This window comes from Rhipicephalus sanguineus, chromosome 9 (assembly GCF_013339695.2).
Source record: "Rhipicephalus sanguineus isolate Rsan-2018 chromosome 9, BIME_Rsan_1.4, whole genome shotgun sequence".
Classification (NCBI taxonomy): Eukaryota; Metazoa; Arthropoda; class Arachnida; order Ixodida; family Ixodidae; genus Rhipicephalus; species Rhipicephalus sanguineus.
The window spans coordinates 23,169,074-23,194,317 of NC_051184.2; the positions used below are offsets into that span (position 1 = coordinate 23,169,074).

At 47.9% G+C, this 25,244-nt stretch overlaps 1 protein-coding gene across 1 annotated transcript in view; it reads right to left on the minus strand.

The window, feature by feature from the left end:
- The window catches only part of LOC119405393 (uncharacterized), an 88,600-nt gene that overhangs the window by 40,084 nt on the left and 23,272 nt on the right, over window positions 1-25,244 (minus strand). The window contains 12 exon segments of the mRNA XM_049419381.1: window positions 500-693; window positions 1,826-2,190; window positions 2,823-2,961; window positions 2,963-3,090; window positions 4,374-4,646; window positions 9,501-9,695; window positions 11,965-12,162; window positions 14,429-14,713; window positions 16,407-16,682; window positions 18,989-19,234; window positions 22,794-23,087; window positions 23,988-24,263. Of these exon segments, the coding sequence (XP_049275338.1) occupies window positions 500-693; window positions 1,826-2,190; window positions 2,823-2,961; window positions 2,963-3,090; window positions 4,374-4,646; window positions 9,501-9,695; window positions 11,965-12,162; window positions 14,429-14,713; window positions 16,407-16,682; window positions 18,989-19,234; window positions 22,794-23,087; window positions 23,988-24,263 (2,869 nt within the window).

The window sequence follows — 25,244 nt, forward strand, 5'->3', positions numbered from 1 at the left end:
GTGCTCTACCTACAGTCGCGGCCAATATGAGCTGCAACATGCTGCTAGTGGTCAAGGCGGCGCTAACACTGTAGCGCACACACAGATGACAGTCAATGGCGTAATCATTGTTTCGACTACTGATACTTGCAAACCCAGTTTCACGTTTGCCGGTCGTACAGTATAGGCTGAGGACCCCTTAAACCATTGCCACTGTGCTTGTAACTCATATTGAGGGCCACTGTACATCTTAACGCCTTGTTGAACGATTATGACATTCCCGTGTGGGTGTCTTTTGTGTTTCTACTCATATCCTTCCTTCTCTCATTCTTCTTTCTTGTTCTTTTCTGCTTCCCCTTACTCGTTGCCCAGTGCAGAATAGCAAACCGGTTACGCTAACATCCCTGCCTTTTTCATTTCAATTATCTCTATCTCAAGGTTATTCTCTCTTAATTAATAATTAATTAATAAATCAAGCGCCTCTGTTTGGCACTCTTCCCTACGACAATCGCTCCCGCACCTCAAGTCGTGGCCGATGGTCTTCTCGTACGTGTACTGCTCGTACGTGCAGAACCGGGGAGGCGGGTAGGGCTGTAGTCCGTAGGAGGCCTCGGCGGGTACGGTGTCGGCGCCGAGCCACCCGGCGGAGGGTGCTGCGAGGGCGGCGAAGACCCCGGATGTGGTGGAGGAGGAGGAGGAGGCGGTGGGTACGGCCTGTCAGCAGGGAAGGAACCGAGAAATCGAAAAAAAAAAGTTTGATATCTTGGCTCTCTCGACGCTGGCTGAAATGCGAATTCTCTAAGTACAGTGTCATAAAATCGAGCAAACTGCGTTCCTGGGCCATTCGACGCGACCTGTTATAAGGAGTAAGAAGTCAGCGTGAGAATGTAAGGAGAGATGCGAGAATGGTGACAGTGGATAAATCTGGTTGAAGAGCTGTTGGACACAGCGTTGACTGCACTTCGTGTGTCCTCGGTTCCACTTCATCTTCTTAATCACCAACGAACTAACACGAAAAGTGCGTCCCTAGGCTACCACTGAATTTGTTACGGAACAATGTGCAGCTACCACACGACGCTATAGACTGTTTTACGGATGGCTGTTCGTGCCGCCATATTGGCTTGTTAAGCTGGTGTTTTAGGGGCGAAGCTCCTTAAAGCGGCACCCGTTCGTCCCCGTCGTAGTACGTAACCAGTCTTAACGCTAGTACCAGATCTTGACCTCCAAGGTGGTGCCGGTGGGAGATTTCTCCTGTGCGTTGTTGAACAATAAAAAATTCGCAGCGTGCGCGTTAACTAAAAGCCGAATTCTTCTGTTTCTCATTCCCCATTAGCAGCCATTGGCATGTTCCAGTAGGAAACGTTAGTAGAAGTAGAAGTGTAAGTGTTAGCTAAAAGCCGACTTCTTCTGTCTCTCATTCCCATTAGCAGCCATTGTTTACCTCCAAGGTAGTGCCTGGTGAGATTTCTCCTGCGCGTGATTAAACAATAAAAATTTTGTTCAAAACGCCGTTGATTGATGAAATAAACCAACGGAAGACGCCAGATGTTTTCTAAAAGCAAAACGAAAAGACGCCAGCTGCTTAACGAAAGACACCAGATGTTTCTCCACGCTCGGAGCAGCAAATAGTAGAAAAACAGTACAAATAAGACGATAGAATAGAAAATATAGAATCGCAAAACAAATCATGATAATCAGCGGAAAAGAACAGAAAAGAATATAAAATGTCTCATAATCATACGAAAAGAACAGAATAGAGCAGATAAGCAAAAAGGGAAACACAGGTGAGTCAATGCTCCGGAGTTCGCAGTTGGGGTGGAAATGGCTTTGAATTTTTTGGTCATACGGAAAAGTACCTGTGCGGCGGGCTCGGTGGTGTGTGCGGGTAAGGCGGCGGGTGTGACGTGCCGCCGACGACTCCGTTGTTCCGGCTCTCGTCGTCCATGTGGCAGTCCTTCTCGGCGTACAGGGCCCGGCTGCGGTACTCGAGCACGATGGGCGACACTCCGGGACGGCTGTCGGCCGACAGCAGGCACTGCGGAGGGCCCAGCGTGCCGTGCTCCACGTACGTGTACGAGCGGCAGTTGAAGTCCGGCTCGCGGTTGCACTCCATCTCGCAGTGGAAGGTCGAGCTGACGCCGTGCACCACGCGGGTGATGTGCGTCATGTACACGTCGCGCTGGATCGGAGCGTACGGACAGGGACTCGTGTCTGCGATAGAGAAGGCCGTATTGGGGCTAGTGTTCCTGTAAAAGCTGAACGTTGTACTCAAGCAGGCACAGAAAAAAAAAAAAAACATTACACCATTGCTTACTCACAATATGTAAGCGCGCTTAAGCATAATGCATTCCTGCCGGTATTCAGTGTGTCGGTATAGAAATGCATCCGCTAATTCTGACTCCGTTTTTCGCAGGACTGAACCCCCCCCCCCCCCCCGTCACTTGCGTTAACTGACGCGGATATATCGAAGTGCGAAATAAGTATGTGCTTCGTGTCAAAAAACCGCAGACAATAAAACAAACAGATCTAACCGAACAAACCATTTACACAAAAGATGAGATGTTTGTTTATACACCTGTACTACATGGCTTCGACTTGTGGCATACGAAATTATAGCTGTCTCATTGACAAGGTACCCGAGTGAACGCCCAATCCATTGGCTTCCGTTTACTCTCCTTTGAGTCTCTGTCTCTGTGTATCGCTACTGTCTAGCACCTTGACAGTAGCGATACAGCAGTCACTTCGCTCTCATTGTCCTCGCCTTTTACTTGCTTGGCTAACCTGCAGCGCTCTGGGTGGATGGCGTCCGGCTAGCACGCGTAGACAAGGTTACCGGTACTCACTGACGGTGCACTGGTTCTCGAGGTAGTAGACGCCCCGACCGTAGATGAGCCGGGCGAATCGCGAGTTTCGGTCGTCGGCGTACAGGCGGCATTCCTGCAGGTTGACGTCGTAGCTGGCCGACTTGCACGGGAAGCGACGCTTCCTCGAAGCAGCGCCGCTCGCAGTCGTGCAGCGTGATGAACCGCGTCACCTCGCGAGGGCTCACGCCGCGGAGTTCCTGGTCCACCATGCGCTCGAACGTCCACAGCCGCTGGCAGGCGACCGAGGCTGCGGAAGGGTGCAGTGTATCGCGAGCACACGCGGTACCGCGTCGTCCCTCATGCTCCATGCATTCAGTTCCAGTATTCATGCACGCTTCATCCGTATTAAGCGGGAAATATTAAGAAATCTACGAAAGATGATTACAGAAGTGACAACGGAGAGCCAAGGAGGATAACCCGAATTATCGCCTCATTCCCTGCGCTGCTCTGCCGACGGAATAAAAGGGTTAACGAAAGATGAGCAGAGTGGAGAGAGAGAGAGAGACAAAGGCAAAGGAAAGGTTATACCCGGTTTACTACCCACAGCGGGGAGAGGGGGAAGGGGAGAAAAAGAATAAAAAATCAAGGAGGAAAGAGTGATACGTGCACATATATATCAGTGTTCACCGCCCATACCCAGACAGTCACAATCGATGAATATTTTAGTCCTGTTCCTCTGCGGCTGTTTTCAAGTAGACTAGAATTCAAGATGCTAAATAAGGCTTGCAAGGATTGGCTGTCTCAACGTGGGAGTGGCCCGCATCGGTATGATCTTTCAGGTCGACCCCTTCGGACTCAATAAAGTTTATCATACCATACCATACTGGCTTTCAATACTCAATAAAGTTTATCCCGGTTAACAAGAGAAGATCTTCAGTTGGCCACCTTGTACTTGGGAATGGGAAAGTGGGCATTAAAGAATGAAAGAGGAGAAGAGTATATGGAGGTACCACAATTGCATTATGACTATGGCAATTGTCAACTAACACACGAAAGAGTAATAATGATTGCGACAACGTTTACCTACACGGAAGCTCAATCAATTGGTCAATTGGCTGGTTAATCTTATGAAAAGCGGGAATGCGTTTTGGCTGTCTGTAGAGGCATAAGACAATGTGCCATTATATTTTCATCCCTGCAAGAGATGCCGTCAGAGTGCCTCTGTATTCAGAAGGAGGCATTCCTGTACTCAACGGGGCATGATTGCCTTCGTAGCTAAAGACATAAAAAAGATGTACCTTCCTCGAGGTTTCAATATAACTACTTGTGTGGTTAGCATGCGGGCCCGGATTAACGACCCCCTACTTTGATTCATTCCTCTTTGGGACCGTGCCCTGAACTGACGTTGGAGTGGCGAGACTAACCTTACAGGCTGCTAGGCCCGTATCTTATGTTTAAATAAAGACGTTTATGCAGTCATTACTACCGCTTGTAGGGCAGGAAAAGAAACGACTCAGTGCCACGGGCTCTTTGGAAACAGCTCACTGGAGCACCAGGCGTGTCATACTCTTTGGGGCGCGTTTTCTTTACCGGGTACGCAGATTCCCTCGAAGTACGTCTTTCCGGGACTGGGCCTGAGGTGAGCGGGCAGCGAGCCGGAGTAGTAACCGGCGATGTAGCACTCGTGGCGGCGGTAGTCGATACTGAAGGAGCGGCAGTCGTCCCGCTGCTCGCAGCGCAGGATGCACTCCTTGGTCATGCCGTCCGCCGGGGCCGTCAGCAGTATGGGACCGGGCCTCGAGGCCGACTCGTGGCCCGACACCCGGGCGAACGACAACTTCTCGCCGGCGCTGCAGTGCCGGACTGGGTGGATAGCGAGATAAGGATGGATTAGACAGATAGCAGGTAGGATGCTTTTAGTGGAAGCTGAGGGATCAGATGCAAGCGTGCACTACGGACCGCTGGGCAGAATAGACTCGTCGTGTAGATTTTATAAGCCACAAGGACTAACCAGGCTAGAAGAAACGTGAATTCAACGCCTGAGAAACGATTTTGCTGCCCGTGGCTGACCATCGTTTGGGGGGATGCGCAACCCAAAAGCGCTATGTTGTTGAGAACTTCTCGCCTTAACGAAACTTTATGAATGGCTCTTTTTTGTATATGTGTGTGTTTCTGAGTGTAAGTATTATTTGTGCGTGTACGTGATCATTATAAACATCATAGTCATCACGCGAAACCCGGAGTAGCAAGCCAGGCGATAAAACAGGCTAATGTATCCGAGAATATCATTAAAGATTGCTATCTAAATATCTATCTTGTAATACGGACACATCTATGGTTGTCCGTAGGCTCTTATTTCTAACTAAAGTCACTGGAACGGGAAAAGTACCGCGACCATCCTGCGCGCCGCCATATTTGGTCCAGCGCGGCCGAAGCGGCGGCGGTGCGGTGCTTTTTTCACGTGGAGTAACGCACGTTTTACGCATTGCTTGCGCTTTTGCAGCCCCGAATGAAGCATACCGTTGTTCTCTGACTGATTAGGAAAGAAATAGCGGCAGTTTTCACTTGATTACATGCGCACGCACGCGTACTAACGCGATAAAGAAATGCGAACTGCGCGGCGTTTACGCGCTCGGCTGTCTGCATTTATTAAATGCGAAGCATTTCTTAGCGAATTTCTGCGACTTTGTACTTATCTATCTATCTATCTATCTATCTATCTATCTATCTATCTATCTATCTATCTATCTATCTATCTATCTATCTATCTATCTATCTATCTATCTATCTATCTATCTATCTATCTATCTATCTATCTATCTATCTATCTATCTATCTCTATCTATCTATCTATCTATCTATCTATCTATCTATCTATCTATCTATCTATCTATCTATCTATCCGCCCCCGACTTTGTGCTGTCCTGGCTGCTTCGTTAATGGGATGTACACCAAATTTGGTATGGCATAACATGACTGTATGACGAATATAAATTACAGGTGATAACATGAAAATATTGACATTCATGCCATGTACGGCATGAGTTACATGCCATGCTCATGGTGCACTCGCGGCCGCTTCGATAGCTTGATGCACAACAAAATTGGTATGGCGTACGTGACAAGAGTGTATGACGAACATAAGTGACTGGTTATAAAGTGCAAATCATGAGAGACATGCCATGTAAAACATGATTTACATGACATGGTCTCGGGGCGCTCGCGTTCGTTTAATGAAATGCATATATACCAAAATTTTTATGACGAGCTATTTCTGTATGACGAACGTTAGTAATAGGTGGTAACATGAAAATCATGGCTTCCATGTCATGTACGGCATGACTTACTTGCCACGCTCATGCTGCGACGGCGGGCGGTTCGCTAGCTTGAAATGCACGCAAATTGGTATAGCGTGAGGTGACTGTATGACGAACACGTCATACAGTCACCTCACGTGGTAACGTGAAAATCATGACTTGTGTGTCTGTATGGCATAACTTGGATGGCACGCTATGCTCGCGGCCATTTCGTTAGCTTAATATATACCAAGGTTGGTTTTGCGCGCCCTGACTGTAGACGAACATGAATGACAGGTGGTAGCATGAAAATAATAACATGCACGACATTACGGCACGATTTGCATTAAACTGTCTTGGCGCGCTTCCGGCCGTTTTGTTAACTGGATGTATAGCAAATTTAGTATGGTATGGCATGGGTGCGTGACGAACATAAATTACAGGTCATGCATTGTATATACCAGAATATACGTACGTTTCATTCGCGTTGTGATTCAACATGCATGCATGTCAAACATGCATTGTATAGTGAACTAGATCTTACATGACATGCGTACCATTATTTTCATGTTACCGCACGGTATTTACGTTTGTCATACAGTCACGTCATGCAATACCGATTTCGGTGCATATCAAGCAAGCGAACCGGCCGCGAGAGCATCATGAGCATGGCATGTAAATCATGACTTGCATGATATGCGTGCCATTATTTTCATGTTACCGCCTGTTATTTACGTTCGCATTACGGTCACGTCACGCAATACCGATTTTGGTGCATATCAAGCAAGCGAACCGGCCGCGAGAGCATCATGAGCATGGCATGTAAATCATGCCTTACCTGACATGCATACAATTATTTTCATGTTACCGCAGGGTATTTATGTTCGTCATACAGTCACGTCACGCAATACCGATTTTGGTGCATATCAAGCAATCGAACCGGCCGCGAGAGCGTCAGCCATTATTTTCGTGCTACCACCTGTTATTTGTGTTCGTCATACGTCAGGCAGTACCAATCTGTAGGAATGAGTTTTCATGGCGCGCTGATCATTATATGTGAGCCCAAAGACGTCAATTTTACGCCAAACATAATAAAGAGCCGCCCGGCAATGTTATTGTGCATGAACCTCCTGCGACAACCACGCGAAACAAGCTGCACTAGTGCAGGATAGGCGCAAACAATCCCCGAAACAACATTCGAGAATTCTCAATGAAGCGCTTACCTCACAAAGGCGGGTATCAGTCGTGGGAACAAATTCTTCCCGCCTTATTCTGTGCAGCCACACGGCCCGTCGCTTGGCATCCTTTTTTCCCGCTGAGAATGGCAAAGAGGGCCTTGCACCCAAAAGTGCAGCACCCGGGCATTCTTCGATGCCTCGATAGGCTTTCGATGAAGTCTCAAAACGATACGGGATGTCGTAATGTTCCTGCACGCTTTCCTGAGCCTATAAAAAAAATCGCCCTCCAAAGCGCCGTGCGTCTGCGGCCGGGAGACACTAGCGAGGCGAGCGAGCTGGACCATTTATGTGGCGAAGCCGCCGAAAGGGCGCGGCGGCGAAGAGAAAAGGAACGCGGTACTTTTCCCGTTCCAGTGACTTTATTTCTAACAGGTAAGCAGCGCCCTTAGCGTTCAATAACGACAACATATACAAAATTGTAATGGTGATATGCTCTCACCGTGAAATAAATGGTCATATTATGACCAAAGTGCGTCATAATAGTCGAAGTATTGAAATTTGTCTGTCTACTTCGGACGACTATCAATCTAAAAAAATGTCAATTCACTAGTATTCACGGACTACCGTTAGTGAACAGGTTTAGCTAAACAAGGGCATCTAGCTAAACGCATTGCCGATGCTGACACTTCAGTTTCTCTTCGTTATCACTTCAACACTGCGTGACTTTTTTAATGCAAACATCCTTTTCTGACAAAGGTTTACATGGTGAAATAAGAATTTATGATTCAGTAATATTTGAACTGTTCAAGTTTATTTTATTAGCAACATGTTTAACCAATGCACGTACTTGCGGTTGTGAAATACTGAAAGCTCGCCAATAAAGCATTTGCCAAGCTTTTAATTAAGCTTGATCAAGTTCTCATGTAAGCCGGCGTCCTTGAGAATTGCAAAACCGATCTATGCAGATAGCAAGGCAGTGCTACGATCTATTAATGCAAGCCAAGGGCGTCCTGCTTAATTGCCATTGTAATAGTGTGCGTAGAGGTTTTTCTTTCTTCCAACCAACCTTCCGTTTCTTTGCTCTTCCATAATATCTGACGGTGCGAACCATATTTTTATTATTTCACGGTTGTAATAAACTACACGATGCAACAAGATGCACCAACCCACCACGTCACAAGGCACCCATCATGCAATCCATGAATCGGCACAGCTTCACCTTTTGCATTTCCAGCGTCGCGTTGTTCCATACAAAGCACACATGGCACATTTCACGATGCATGATGACAAGCACATTTTTCACCCGTTCACCGAAGCTGAAAGGTGTACGCAAGAAAGGGCATTCTTATAATCGTTCATGTGAAATTAAGTAAAGCGTACTGAAGCTAACGGGATTCTGCAACTGTCTTTGGACATTGGGAAGGCTATACGGTTCATTACCCATAATCGTCCATGTGATATCATGTACAAGCAACCTCAACCAGAGCCGGCTTTGGGGCCGTTTCGATCCGAAAGCCTCGAAGCATTAAATGCATTCATCCCTGTTTTAAAGACGATAGTCTTTCTTGGGGAACTTAAACGCAGAAATATTGGTCTGTCTGTCTGTCTGTCTGTCTGTCTGTCTGTCTATCATTCTGTCACCCGATTCAGCCACCCGGCCAAAGTTTAAGCACTTGCGGAACGCCCAGCCATCTTGAATTGGTAGCGCCGTTCATACTTGTGAACATTATAAATCAAAAAGCAAATGTTACTCATATCTGAGGCGCAGCATCAGTACATAAGTATTAGGTGATGTGTTCCTTTACTAGAAAATACATAGATAGGTAATTCTAAAGACCCTAGTTTTTCATAGGCTGCGTGGAAAATGCTAGTGTTTTTTGGGCTGCGCTGCAAATGCGACGCTATGAGCCAGATGCGGAGATTCAACATAGAAAAGGAGGACTCATGTGGTACGGCCGGCAGACGACTATCGTCTTTCGACAACATTTGCAGCGAAGCACGCAGATACGCGGCGATTTTTTTTTGTTCTCTTTCTGCTGCGCACACCTTACGTCTTTGGCATGCCCTGTAGACACCGACGTTCCACCAGCTCGGAAGAGCCGAGCCATCCCACCAACCAGTTTACCCAGTCCAGCACCCAACCGCCATGCCACTCGCAGGCTTCGGCGAAATTTCGTAAATCGAAGGCTTACACTGGTTCCCTTGGAGCTGTAACGAAGTTCGCGGCACGCTCTCGGCGTTACCTGTGGGCGGAAACAGTGTCGGCGTGTGCGGCGGCTGCGCCGTCGGGAAAGTGGGCGACGAACTGGTAGGACCCGTGGATGAGGTGCCGCCGCCGGCAGCCGTGGTGCCCGAACCGCCGTCGGTCACACCGACGCCGTCCTTGCACGAGCGCTCGTAGAACAGGATGCCGGGCCGGGAATTTGTACTGGCCGGACCTGCGAGTCAGACAGTGAGCAACTTACTGAGCAATGTCACGCGCAGGACAGTTGCTCGTATTAAGCATGCCGATTAATATGGATAACACAAAGTGTCTTAAAGGGGCCCTGCAACACTTTTTAAGCATGGTCAGGCAACGCTGCCGATCGATATTTGAGGATCCTGAGAGCACGCGAGCCAAACTTTATAGCGCAGCACGCTGCCTGGAATTTGCAATTAATTCTCAAAGTCACCTAGAAATTTCTGGCTCTTCTCTCGACGAATGATGCCATAAACCCAAACGACCGCGCCATAAAGTTCCAAAGTCCACGGCCATTGGCCTATATGAGTATCGTTAGCTGCATAGTTACCGCTACCGCCGCAGGATGCCGCCACGTGCCCGCTCACGCGCTCGCGATCACAGTGAAAAGTAAGCCACGCGATCGAAGAAAAAAAGAAAAGAAAGTGCTCAAGCTCATGACGCGCGCTGAGGAAAGGACGCATCTTGTTGCCCCCTTGTCACCCCACCCCTCCCCTGCGTAGCTTTCAGCCAGCTTGCTGGTACGATAGGAGAAAGAAAGCGCCTGAGGCGTTCGACAAATCCCTGTAACTCGGCTCATACGTGACAGATTCTAAAAACTTTTGTGGCAGTCGATTTGTAAGGCAATCAACTTCTTTATTCGAGCCATTCGATGATCACTTGGAAAAGCGTTGCAGGTCCTCTTCAAAGATGAAAACATATCTCATTAAGAAGGATATCGTTGTTACTGGATGGATATCACATTAAGAAGTGGGGGACGGGGTGTGTTAGCGAACCTTCTCTCTCTCTGTACTCGAATGAATTTAGATACCTCCATGCGTGTGTCAGTTAGTAAATATGTTAGCATATTCAGTTCTTGCTTTTCATTGAACGCATCTGCGCATGTGCCAACGGTATATATATTTCATGACGACGTTGTGGAATAAGGAGTTGAAAGTAGCGCTCATCCCTTATGTATCTTCCTTGTGTTGCGTCTTTTCTTGCGTCCAGTAACTTTTTATCAAGATGGAAGCTTGATTTATCAACAGTGGGCCATAAGAAGACCTCAACACGAAACCACAAAAGGACTCGTCTTCGTCAGGGTATGTTGCGACCCTAACGAGTCCTCTGATTAGTCTCCTTGCCAAGACATTGGCGCCCCGCAGAGGCTTGCTGAGTTAAACCACTCTGTCATCTGACAGTTGATGAATGGCGATCATGACGAGCACATCGTAGAAACGAAATTACACAAAGAAAGGCGTGTCTGTCGTGAAATGTTAACGTTTTCATCAGCTTGGAACAGTATGCTTGGTCCTGCTACTCTGGGGTGCTGTTCTGGGCACCGTCAAATTCCGTCGATTTGTCAAATTTCATAATGGCGGTATTTTCAGCTCGTCAGAAAGGCTGCAGCTGCCCTCTGGGCCAATCAGAGTTGACAAGTTAGCGAATCTGACAACATGGTGGGTTGCAATAGTGTCTACAGACTAGCACCTCTGCACGGGGAAGAAGAAAAGATGAGAGAGAGAGCGCTGAATGATGACGGTGATGATGGCGGCAGGAATAAATTATGGATGCACACAATGGCTACGTAACACACAGTTGTTTTCTTAAAGCCTTGTATCTAATCTAGCACTTTTCGAAAGCCCATAACAGCCATTGTATACGTTGTTGCTACTCTTTGATCGCACACTGCCGACAAAAAACAACCTCAAGGTAATGCTTGCATTTCGATTCCTGGCAGCGTACAAGCGAACGTCCTCTGCTGTGGAAAGTAGAGAGGGTGATCCCAAAATCGGTCATTCAGCGATGATAGGTCAATTATAGGTCATTCGATTATTCGTGGTTCATTCAGACAGTTGACAGCGCTCACGTCATCAGGCTGACACGAAGTGCTGGCGCCAGTGTTTCGCTGATCTCGGCGTGTATTTCTCTCATACTGTTTTGTTTTGCGTGCGTTAAACAAAAGGCACAAATACTAGGACTGGAATGTCGCCATATAGCGTTGTTTCAGCCAGCGAGACATCGAGTACATTGTAAGCGACCGAGGACGGGCTTAATTTTTAATTCTCCCAGTGTTCCAATAGAAAGTCCCATAGGTATAGACGATCTTCAGTTTTGTCAAAATTTTGATGATACTGAGGTGATTTAGGTATAAGGCATCTTCTAAAAGCCCAGGATCCAATGATCTCACAGATATCCTCATTCATAATTCTCACGTTCATTAAGTAATTGATCTCTCTCGCTATGCTCAGAACCGCGAACACACTTACCGGCGCTTACGCGATCGTCGCCGCTAATGAAGCACTGCCCGTTGCTGGGATAGTAGGCAAATGATCGGCAGTTGAAGTTCGGGTACGTGGTGCAAAAGGACTCGCACGACTGCTCCGATATGATGCCCGTCATCTGCACCACGTCAGTGTAGACCGGGTAGGCGTCGGCTGTCTTCTCGTAGGGGCACGTTGGTGACACTGAATAGAACAAAATATTGGGCCTATGTAATAAAGTAGTGTGGCAAAGGCGTAGGAGACAATTTTCTGTCATTATAGAAGCCATCGTTACGTCAAGGAATATGTGAGTGACAGTTCGATAAAGAAGGAAAGCTATGATTTTTTTTTTCCTGTACTTTCCTTGGCGTTATTGTCTGTTAGTTCTCATTAATATTGTGTCTAACAAAGATAAACGAGCCCTTGAAAAGAAAAAAATCATAGCTTTCCTTCATTCATAGCGAGGGTCTCGTCCTGGCAGACTTAATGCCTTCAGGTAGTATGCGAGGGATTATTGGTCAGCTGCCAACTCGTAAAAAGATCACGTGCTACGTGACGCCAAGAGGCAAAAAAAGAGTGTTCCACACTCGCCGCCATGGCTGCGATTGGCGCTGACTAACACTCCTAGGTTTAATCAACATATATACCCCAGAAAGTGGACGGGAGGATGACCGCCGCCGTAGCTCAGTGGTAGAGCATCGGACGCGTTATTCGAAGGTCGCAGGTTCGGTCCCTGCCGGCGGCAAGTCATCTTTTCGTCCACTTTACTTTCTTCACATTTACATTCTAAATACTACAGATAACGCCCCCTGTACTTTCCTTGGCGTTATTGTCTGTTAGTTCTCATTAATATTGTGTCTAACAAAGATAAACGAGCCCTTGAAAAAAAAATCATAGCTTTCCTTCATTCATAGCGAGGGTCTCGTCCTGGCAGACTTAATGCCTTCAGGTAGTATGCGAGGGATTATTGGTCAGCTGCCAACTCGTAAAAAGATCACGTGCTACGTGACGCCAAGAGGCAAAAAAAGAGTGTTCCACACTCGCCGCCATGGCTGCGATTGGCGCTGACTAACACTCCTAGGTTTAATCAACATATATACCCCAGAAAGTGGACGGGAGGATGACCGCCGCCGTAGCTCAGTGGTAGAGCATCGGACGCGTTATTCGAAGGTCGCAGGTTCGGTCCCTGCCGGCGGCAAGTCATCTTTTCGTCCACTTTACTTTCTTCACATTTACATTCTAAATACTACAGATAACACCCCCTGTACTTTCCTTGGCGTTATTGTCTGTTAGTTCTCATTAATATTTAGTTCGATAAAGAGGCATATTTGCCCAATACACAAGCGATGAATGAAATGTATGAAATATTCAATAAGGCTTCTACCCCAGATAAACTATAATCGTAATGTATACGTGAATTACTTAGCGAACATTCGTGTACAATTACACGAAAACCTTTTTTTACGGCTTGAAGTACAGCTTCATCTCGGAGCATGCTGCCTGCAATTAAGACGGTAGAAATACGAGCCGCCACGTAAATATGCAGAAAAAATGACCGCATAAATAATACACATTGATGACTATCTCTTCTAACAACAAAATCGAACTTTTCCAAAAATAGTATTCCCATTCTTATTCTAGAGAAATGCCCTAGAGCCACAGCCAATATATTTAACTTCCACAGTGCATGCCTGTGTGTGTTACGTTGGAGTTCATTATGCGATCAACTGTAATTTTATGCGTCGCCTGCGTCATACAACGCAACACGATAGACGGGCAGCCACGAAAACTTGTTTAGCGTCCATCAAATCACATGTTTTACTGCATGCGTCAAAGCTGAGTTCAAACACGAGTTCATAGAGTAACCCGCGAATAGAAAAGCCACTGTTTCGTTACTGGAAACGAGGGACCGATGTCGCGGAGTTTTTCGTTCGTAAGCAACCTTTACTATGGGCTGACTACCGTTTCTATAATGTTAGGTTCAACATCGCCATTGGCTGCTGTTCTTATCAAGATTTTTTGTCGGACTCTCCAATGTCCACAGCATGTCATACTCGGGAACAGTTCAGACGCTTCCTGTGTGATTGTTCCCTTTATTACTCAGAGCGACAGATTTTGAAGACAGCACTACATTAGTAAGGTGATTTGAGCTTGAAGCTGCGGCACCTCCTCGGTGCGTGACAAAGTTCCGCCTGTGCGATGCGTAACACGAAAGCGCTGCTGATGTTATTAAAGACTATCCATGTGACCGAAATATTTTGAACTACGCTTTAATGTATATATGTGTGCGTGTGGACTGCGTATTATTTGTGTCCATGTGTGGTCACTGTATGTATACTGTAATCGTCACTCGACACCTGGAGTAGCAAGCCAGGCGATAAAGCAGGCAAACATCTCCAAGCCTTTGAGTAAGAACGGTTTCGTGAACACCAGCCCAGATGTACCCTAGTCGTCTAAAAGGAGCGGTTACCTTCTAGGCACTGGTTCTCCAGGTAGTTAATCCTGGGGTTCGAGCTCTTGATCACGCCGTCGGGCTGCGTCCTTCGGTCGTGGCGGCTGAGGCGGCACTCGGCCGTGTCGTCAAAGTACACGGCCGACCGACAGTCGAAGGTCTGCTCGTTGAGGCAGTACTCCTCACAGTCGCGCCGGCTCTGGACGTGCGCAAACGACTTGTCGTACAGCGTGGGCACAAGCTCCAGGCCCAGCACCCGTTCGAAGGCCCACGCCTTGCCCTGGCAGGCCGTGGCGAAATTGCCTGTCGACACGACGATGAGTTAGCGACACAGAGCAGAACATGCGTAAACAAGCACTGTACGTATGGGAACGACGGGCACGTGAGGACAGCCATTCACGCGTCAGTGCTTCCCTTTGAAGTGTGCCTTTCACCCAGTAAAGCTCGTCTCGCTTGCATTTGTCAGTGGTGCGTTTGTGCTGATGCCGTGGTTACGAAATTCCGTTACGGCAAACGCAACCTAGTGCATGGAAGAATCACGTCGTGTGTCAAGTGTGGGTTTATGGATTCATGTGGAATATGTTTCAGTAATTTATTTTGGCACGACATGGTATGGGGATGCCGAAACAATCTGAGTATCCTGCCCATAGACGAATAGAGCGCACAACAAAATCAGGAAGACCAGTGGGAGGCGTTGCTAACGTTACCAAACCCTGACGACCAGCTCTGGCTGGTCGACAGGACTCGGGCGTCGGCTGCAAGCCCTGACTGCCTGCAACTTGGAATTCACCCACCTATGGCCGAAGACAACGCGCGTATGTTCCTGGTATAAGGCTTATCTCTCTCGCTGCATAAGAGCAGGAGTCGACAATGTATCAGTAAAGGATAAGAGTAAAGTCATCACTGTCCTTGTTGGTGTTCACTCCAATACACAATCCATTCCGTGAATATGTCTACAACAAACTGAAACACTCGCATGAGAGCGACGCAAGTTTTGCGGGGTTCTTTGGGGCCATCTTTTTGCTGATTTTCATGCTTTTGACGATTTTGCACTTTATACTCGATCGAGTTTACGCAAACTCCATTTCAGGATTGCTGAGGTAAACCATTCCCAGGATTTGGGGACATCTGTTCGTGGCGCCATCTCTTGGCGGCAGCAACTGCGTCGTGTCATAACTGAATGGGAAATAGCCAAAAAAAAATCATATCTCTCGAAAAAAGCTGGTTATCAAAAACGACTCCGGGTTATATGCAGCCGAGACCCACTGGACATTTTGATAAAATTGCATTATCGCACTACAAAGCGCGTGGCTTCCCAGGACGACTGAATACTACCCATTAGAAACACATGGGACCCCATTGTAAAATATTGAATTGTATTGTATTGTATTGTGACCCTGCAATTTTACCAGAATGTTCAAATAAGTATCTGCTGTATAGAACCGGGAGTCGTTTTGGTAACTAGCTTTTTTGTCAGATATGATTTTTTTCGCCTATTTTCCATTCAGTTACGGCAGGCCACCGCTGTCACCGACGAGAGATGGCGCTACGTGCACATGTCCCCAAATCTTAGTCATGATTCGTTCGCCCTTATAGTTCAAGTAGCTAAATGATACGAAGGGCGGCGGTCATCACGGAGTAGCTGCTTATACTGGTGCTGCTGAGTATGTATGATGTTTCTCTTTATTTAGTTAGTTTTTTTTTTCCTTTTTTTGTGTATGTGCATTAAACTGAACCAAAACATGCTTTATTATCGTTTCATCTAGGAACGCTTTTCATGTCATGTGATTCGCCTTCTTGGTGCGCTGGGGGCTTTAACGGCACCCTGACCTCTCCAGCAACCTGAAGTAGCAGGAGTGTTCAGCTAACTTTGGTTGTAATTATTGACGAAATAGCGCTATCATCTACTCAGTAAACCATGGAGTTCACCTGTGATGAACGCAGTGCCCAAATACTCTCGTCTAAAATGCCCAATAGATGGCAGCAGAGGGCCTACCTCTTAGACAGATCTTCTCGAAGTAGTTCTCCCCCGCTCTGGGACTGAGCTCCTGCGTCCTTCCCTGCGAGTTTCGGTCCAGTTTGTCGCAGCGCATGTTCTGGTAGTTGACGCTGAACGCCGGGCAGTCCAGGCCGGCCATTTGGCAGAACTGTCGACACTCCAGGGTGTTTCCGAGGGCGCCGGGACTCGACAGCGGAATGGCGGTGCGCGCTGCCGACCGCATCACGAAGCCCGTCATCTTCTCGTACGTGAATACTCCCAGCGTGCACTGCTCTGTAAACAGACAAGAGACGACAGAATCAGTGTACTTTGAAAACTTTGAGCACTCTTAGGCGTTGTCACACTGCTCTTCTATCGGGCATCGGGGTGCTCACTGTGGAACATTGTGTTAACGGCAAGCCCCTAACGATACACAAAAATAAGCTGCAGATTTTGGTGGTGGCGGCATAGTTCGTGAAAAACCGGGCGCCGGCGATCCTATCGAAATGCGGGTGTACATAAATGCGGCCCTCGAAATTACGCCGGTCACACTTGTATTTGCATGTGCCGTTTTCCAATAATTGATGCTCTCTCGATGCTGGCCTTGTCGGTGACCAGTCGTTTCTGACATGACAATCTCATTATTTTTATCGAGGTGACTTGTGATTTAACGTTGGCACGTTTCACTGTTGCCATTTATTGGTGCATTTCATTATTTCACGCATGACCGTCGTTGTTGCCTGTAGCAACAGAAGCGTTGCAGTGCTAAGCGCGTGGGTGAAGGTCCAATTCTCGGCACGGTGGAAAGGAAACGTTAGGAGGGAGCGTTGCGCAGTACGATGAGAAGAAAGAAAGAAAGAAAGAAACAAAGAGAGAAAGAAAGAAAGAAAGAAAGAAAGAAAGAAAGAAAGAAAGAAAGAAAGAAAGAAAGAAAGAAAGAAAGAAAGAAAGAAGCTCAGGCACGCAACGCTAACTCGCTTGCCGCTATTTTACCTATACGAGAACGGCTCCTAATTTTATTTTTTTACATTGGAAAACTGCACACCGTAAAAAAAAAAAAAATCGCTGTGCTCCGTACGGAACGCCTATGCGCGCGTTAATGAATGACATCTTTCCGGTGCTGCTTCAGACTTTTTCTTTCGGAAGCCACGGAAGTGGCTATTTCGCGCAAAGAAAACACAAGGGGAGGGTTAAGGGGGTTAAGGGCTCCCCTTAACCCTCCCCTTGTGTTTTCTTTGCGCAAAATAGCCACTTCCGTGGCTTCCGAAAGAACATGAACCGACTAGCCCAACAACATGTGCTTCAGACTTTTTGTGCCGAGGAATGCGCAAAGCTCTGTAATTATCTGGGATCGTTTGGGATCTTATCTTAATAAGCGTATATGTTTTTTTTTCCTACGTTTCTCAGGCGTTTCCTATCACATGCACTCAATTATTCATTTCTTTGTCTTGTGCTCCTTGCGTTTTGTAGCAGTCCTTCCACTCAATGTGCACAATATGGAAAGTTCCGCGAGGCGGCCTTTGAAGTGAGCTTCCGGGGGCTCGTTAACATGACTAATTATACTAGCTTTAAGGGTAAGACGCATCAATGTGCTGAGAGGCCTGTAAGAAAGAACAATGTTCAGGTAATTCTAAGCATCATTATGGAGCAGATAAGGCTCAAAGCACCCTTACACTTTTCCATACCGCAACATAGTAACCTGTCCTGGAATGAACAGCGCTTAAAGAAGCAAATGAAGAAGATGAAAGACCGCCCTAATATATTAAGCACCCTCACTGTCCCTTCTTTCTTTCTTTCTTTCTTTCTTTCTTTCTTTCTTTATGTCTTTCTTTCTTTCTTTCTTTATCTCTTTCTTTCTTTCTTTCTTTCTTTCTTTCTTTCTTTCTTTATGTCTTTCTTTCTTTCTTTCTTTCTTTCTTTTCTTTCTTTCTTTCTTTCTTTCTTTCTTTATGTCTTCCTTTCTTTCTCGCTATATTTCGCTATTTCGCTATATTTCTTTTTTCTCACATTTTCTAACTTCCGCCCTTTGGCGGAAATCTCAGTAAGCAACAAGCGCTGTACTGGAGTCGTCTACAGACTAGCACATATCCTCATTTACACGAACTACTCACAATATATCCAGACAAATGCACTGACGTATATCCGTGGCGGTGAGGCACTACAACTGTACCGCATATACCATACATCTGCCTGAAGATAGCTGTCTCGGTCGACTCTTGCAGTACATAACCACAGGAACGTGGCCTTGTTAGGCGCGACTTGCCGATATGTCCCTGGGAAGCCAGCTGGCGACTGTGGGTCAGGCTAGGCGAGCCGTTGTGATCAGCGGGGCACTGGAAGGGGGCCCGCGATAATACTACTTTGTTTCGCTCATGTTTATTCTCTCTCTCGTGCTCTCAGCCAAGGGTAGTAAACTCAAGTAGCAGCTGACTTATTTCTCGTCTTCCGTTCGCTCTCTCATCTCTCCACTCTATTATTCAAGGCTCCGTAGCGCCACTCCGAGAGAAACGTTCGTAAAAAAAAGAAAGAAAGAAGAAGAAGGCGTAAATGAACATCCAGCGCTCCCTTAACCACAAACAGGAACGTCATCACAAACATACCGGTTATGCACTTCTTTTCACCGTACGCTGCGTTGGTCATGGGCGGCAGCCCGCTGGGACCCAGGCTGATGGTGTCGTCGCCGCTCAGGTAGCACCGGTTCTCCATGTACGAGTAGGCGCGGCAGTTGAAGGTGGTCTCGCGGTCGCACTGCGTCTGGCAGTCGTCCACCGCCGTGGCAAACTGCAGAAGGTCCATGGACACCACGCCCACGCCGACCCGGGTCTCGTAGCGGCACGACGTCGGAGCTGCACGCACCAGCAAAGCGGCACAGCCGAAATGCGTCACGGACGTTTCGAACTTTAGTTTTGCTGTCCCGGGAACCATATCATTTTACCATAGGGCATTCTAGAAAGGACACGACGTGTCGTCAAGTCTTCGAGGTATCGTTGGAAATGACCAAGGAGATGGCAGCCGTTCGATCTGCCCCCGATAATAGATATTGCTAAGCATTGAGAGCTTGGCTACTTGGTGCTGGTGAATACTGCGAAACATTGTACTGGCGAACAAGGATGGACAGGAAGGCACAGCACAAAGCCAGCTGTGTTGACATTGCGTTGCTGGCGTTGTGTTGTCGCTTTCTATCCTGTCCATGTCCTTGTTATTCAGTACAATGTTTCACAGTATCTATTGCGCCTCGATTATGTGCCAAAGTTACACCGCGAAAACACGACACCTTTGCATGAGAACTTGTATTGGCCCAGTGGAATTCGAAGGATCTTACAAACAAGCGCCTGTTTTCCGTGGATCCGTGTCCACAGCTCTCAGTCTCTTCAGCACACCTTACCACGAAGGGAAGGGGCCCTCGTTATTGTCTGTGGCTTCGAGTGACAATGCCTACTCTTACGTCACGATAATAGCCCCGTTACAAATTCAAGCGGTGGGCTCAGACGAGATTAGAGCCTCGTCTTAGATGGAATCTTGAAGGTCCGACTGCTCTCTAGAATGATCCCTTCTTCAGCATGCTTGTGCCACCAAAAAGAAAAAAAAAAGATCGCAGCTTACTGCGCTTCAGTTCAGTGCCACAAACTACAGCTGAAGAGTTGTCATTGTTACAGGCTTGGAAGTCATACGCATCAGTGCTGCGATCGTTATTGTCTGTTAACATTACTTTTTTATAACTGGCTCAGAAGGAAGTCTTTGCAGTGGAGGAATGCAATGCAGCGCTGCCAACATTAGAGCTAAGTAATCAAAACAAGACTGTGGTTCTTTGGGAACGAGGCAGACAAAGTGGGCATCAATGTGGCAAGTGTTGGGCTACTTGGTTTCTGTTGAAATTTATGTTTACTGTGACAAGAACTGTGTCAGGCTTCATGTTAGTAAACTAGAATTACCAATGACTGAGAAACAATATTTGGAGGCTATAACAATTGTCACGTGACCATAGGTCGGCAAACTTACTCATGAGTCGACTCACTCAGAATCACTCAGACTCAGATCCGGCCGTGAGTCTGAGTGAGTCCGGGTGAGTGATATTTTGGTGAGTCTTAGTCCGAGTGAGTTCGGCTCAGGAAAATTTTAGTGAGTCTGAGCCCGAGTGGGCCTGGTTGAGGAAAATTTTGGTGAGTCTGAGTCCGAGTGAGCCCTCAGAGCAAGATATATTTCTTGAGTGAGCTTCAATTCTTTTGCAGACCAGTGCACGTGACTATATGAATGTAAGGCGTGGCGGTGCATAGAGAACTAGCACATGCGCGTGCTTATGAGTATGTGACCTCCCTTGCGCTGCACTAGGTTTGTCCTCGTTTTCGCTACAAAGGACTCGGCAGTGGTTAGAAGCGTTTCCAAGCTGTCTTCCGCTGAGAAACGGACATTAACCGCGTCATCATACGTGCCCCATACTGCACGCAACGTGCACGCATAAGGCTTCAGATAACAACGGAAAGTAAAAGGAGTCTGCCCTCATTTCCCCTGAGGACTGCTATTGATGCGTTCTTATCTTTGCGGAAAAGGGAACTAAAAGGGCAGCTTTGCCCCGATAAGGCAGCCTTGTAACACCGCAAAGCCGACCTCGCCGTTGGCCATGAGGTAAGGTCAGAGACTGTCATTGCTAGCGCAAGAACACACAAATGGTCGTTGAGTGAAGCATTCGTGAACTTCTCGCTGTACAGGCGAGTATGACTAACGCATTTCCCACAGATCTGAAACGTACGGCGCAACGCTGGTGGCCATAGCCAGAGGCCTTCCCATATCTGCCTGCCAGTGTGACGCCGTATCACACATAACCTTCCGCAAGAATTGTCCTCCCATCCCAGTGGAACTCTGGAGGTCTAACGCTATCCGACCGTTCTCAATAGGAAGCCGGAAGTTAAAAGAAGAGACCACGAGGGGGGAAGGGACGATGGAAAGCAACCGGACGCCCATACGGCACCGTCCTCTCTACCTTCGCTCTATTCAAAGTTCGCGCTGGTCTCATTTACGTGCTTTCGTGTGGCACAGTTACCCCGTTTTTTGTTTCTAGACCCGAATGAATGGACGGTGAAAATCCTTGAGCTCATACCTAGCGACGCCTCCTGTGGTGTGGCACTTTTCGAGGCCTGGCGACGGCAGTGTTCGCTTTCCGCGCTTGTCGAGCGGTGGCAGCACTGTTCCAAACGTTCAGTTATTTACGTTGACCCCTCGTTTCTTGCCTACGGGGCCGTTAGGGTTCAATGCAGAGAGAAGATTTGAAGCTTGAGCCATTCGTGCTCTACTCAGAGCTACCAACACAAGGCACGCGCGTTCCATACACTTCTGTGACAGTCGGTTGACGGAGGTCGCCTGAACGCGTGGTACTGGCAACATTCCGCGACTGAATGGCCACCGAAGTTATGCGCGACTGCCTTTCTTTTGCCAGACCTAAGAGAACGCTCGACACGTGTACACAGCTCATCGTGGACATCAGGAAGTGACAACGTCACTTCGTGCGTTCAAGAACACATTGAAGCCAGACCACTGAGTCTAACATAAGAGAACGTTACACAAACCCACCCGTGCTCATAATTTTCCACGTCCATCAATGCCTAAATGTGCACTTCTGGATAATTAATGGTTCGCGGTCGGTGTCTTTAATTCTATTATATATTTTTTTTTCTTATGAACAAGTATTACGGGAAGGTTTCCTGAAAAGTTAAATAGCGTGAACAGGGATGAAAAAAGTCACAGTTTCGCCGCAAGGCCGAAGCAATGATTGCGATAGCAAGAAAAGCGACCCGTGATGTACGCGCTGCTACGCTGCAGAAACATCTAACCCCCGGCCGCAACTACCACGCGAGCAGACAGCGGAAGGGCAAGGTTCTCCCTGCGCAAATATTAGAAGAAGCGAGCGAGCTGGCCGACGACTTTTAAATGCGCCCGTTGCGCTCCTCGCGCCATCTCGCTGGTAATTAAGAAACGCTTATAAGCGCCTGCCGTCTCTGAGTCCTTCCAGCGGTAAAGGGTGTGTATATAACGCTCGCCGTTAGCTGTCTGAAGGATCTGCGCTTTGTGGCATAGTGGTTAACACCACGCGCTGCGGACAGAGAGGTCGCTGGTTCGATTCCATGCCACGGCAGCATTTTTCCGAATTAACTTTCTTTGGGACTTATATATATATATATATATATATATATATATATATATATATATATGGTGCATGACGGCGGCGGCAAAAACCAGAAGATACTGTCCATATAATTGCTATCGCAATAAAACGAGCACTGATTCCTTTGCATATGCGGAATGCATGTGAAGCCTATATTGCATAAAAGTGCTGGTCGCTAGGGCGCAGTGGAACTTTGTTATTGTGCTAACATGTATAGTGTATACACTTGCACACGCGTGTATACCCACCGGTCGCGGAGCACTGGTTCTCGAGGTAGTCCCTGGTGCTACCGGGCACCTGTCGGAAGGCCTGCGGCTGCGAGCGCCGGTCCTCGCGGCTCATGCGGCACGTCTTGGCCACCTCGTCGTAGTCGGCCGAGCGGCAGGGGAAGGCCTCCTCGAGTAGGCACATCTTCTCGCATTCTTCCTTGTCCTTGACGTTGTGCTCTTCGCGGTCCACGAAGCCCTCCAGGTGACCCTCCTTCACCCGCTCGAAGGCCCACAGCCGATCGCCGCACAGCGCGTCGAAGGAACTTTTCTGCACTGCGGACGAGGAGAGCAAGGCGACCGATGTGAATCAAACATTTCTATAGATGAGATTGAGAGGTAGTGTAATGGTTAGAACAGGCTGCCCATTGTCCATTTATTAAAGGGGCACTGCAACGCTTTTTGAACGTAGACAGAAACGCTGCCGATCGGTGGTCGAGGCTCCTGAGAAGACGCGAGACAAACGTTATAGCTCTGCACGCGGCCTGAAATTTACAACTAGTTTTCGCAATCAGCTAGAAATCACTCGCTCTCCTCTCGAGAAATAACGCCGTAATCCAAAATGACCGCTTCATAAACACAAGGTCGACGGCAATTGGCTCATTTGAGTATCGTGAGCTGCACAATTGTCGCGGCCGCCGCGGGATGTCGCAACGTGCCCGCGCAGCGCGCATGCGATCACAATGAAAGTAAGCTACGCGTTCAAAGGAGAAAAAAAAGAAAGAAAAGAAAGTGCTCAAGTTCATGACGCGTGCTGACGAACGGACGCTGCTTCTTGCCCACTTTTCATACCCCCCCCCCCCCATGCGTAGCTTTCAGCGTGTCGCTGGTACGAAAGGAGAGAAGAACGGAAACTTTATTGTCAAATCAATGAGATTTGGGTCCGGCGTCTTTTTAGTGGGCCTGGGCACCCACCGCGGACGCGGTTCCGAGGAAAGCGCTTATTAAGGCGTGCGGCAAATCTCTGTAACTCCGCTGCTCGCACTTGACGAATTCTAAAAAATTGTTGCGGCAGTCGATTCTTGAGGCAATAATCTCCTATAATGAAGTCATTAAATGGTTACTTGGAAAAGTGCTGCATGGCCCCTTTAAGGCGAAAGCCTTGGGTGCCTCACCAAAGGCGACAACAATACAACAGTTCAACAGTACCGCTGTGAAAACGTGCGTCACAGGTACCTCCCCTGAAGCATATCTTCTCGAAGTAGTTTGTGCTTGGCGTGGGCACGAGCAGGTCTCGGCGGCCGACCGAGTTGAGGTTGAAGGCGGCGCATCGGAAGCCGACGTAGTTGAGCGAGAAGGCGAGGCACTGCGCCTGCTGCTTGCACAGGTTGATGCAGTCCCTCGTGAGCGCCTGGTCCGGCTGCTGGAGTAGCGTCTGTCCGCTCACCGAGCCGGAAAAGGCCAGCCCCGTGGTCTTCTCGAAGCTCTCGATACCGCCGAAGCAGTTCTGGCCTACGAGAAAAAAAAAAGAACGAAATAAAATGCAGCCGGTTCCACGCCGTGAAAACCTTCGCACGGCGAAGCTGTAAGCGTGCGAGTGTGTGTGATTGGCTAGAGAGATCACGTGGTGTTGTAAATACGCCGCTAGATTTGAAATGCGTGCGCTTGCGTATTTCGTGCACCACCATCATCAGCATTTAGCATCATGATTATTTAGCATCATAATTATCGTCATTTATTTATGCTTGACTGTGGCGCAAAATACATTTTGTGAAGAGGGGGGTAGCAAAGAGAAGAACGTGAGGCTTCACTTTCTTCTCTTTTCTGTCCCTCTTTTCAGGATATGTATATTGCGCCACAGCCAAGCATACCTAAGAAACCCAAGCACCAATCCACCCAAAAAAGTCACAGTTTCGCCGCAAGGGCGAAGCAATGAATGCGATAGCAAGAAACTAATGCTATACGAAGTGAGGCTCGCCAATGGATACTCTCAGTTTGAACAGCGCTCCTGTTGCAAAGGCGGCCGAAGCAGCGAAGGAAACTAGCGTGCTTCAAGTGTCGAGCTGTGACACTTGATAGTTCGCGCTCATCTTCTGTTTGTTCGTTTAGCGGCGTCCCTTGAGCTCGAGTGACTTTCGTACGCTCCGTAACATGAGCGCGGACATCACGGTGAAAGCTCGAAACATCCCTCTTCCCCTCACCACGAGAAAACCGCGCGAGCAGACGGCGGAAGGGCAAGGTTCTCCATGCGCAAATATAAGAAGAAGCGAGCGAGCTCGCCGACGACTTTTAAATGCGCCCGTCGCGCTCCTAGCGCCATCTCGCTGGTAATGAAGAAACGTTTATAAGCACTGGCCGTCTCTGAGTCCGTCCAGCGGTGAAGGGTGTGTATATAATGCTCGCCGTTAGCTACGTGGAGGATCTGCGTTTCGTGGCGTAGTGGTTAGCGCCACTCGCTGCGGAGCGAGAGGTCCCTGGTTCGATTTCGCGCCT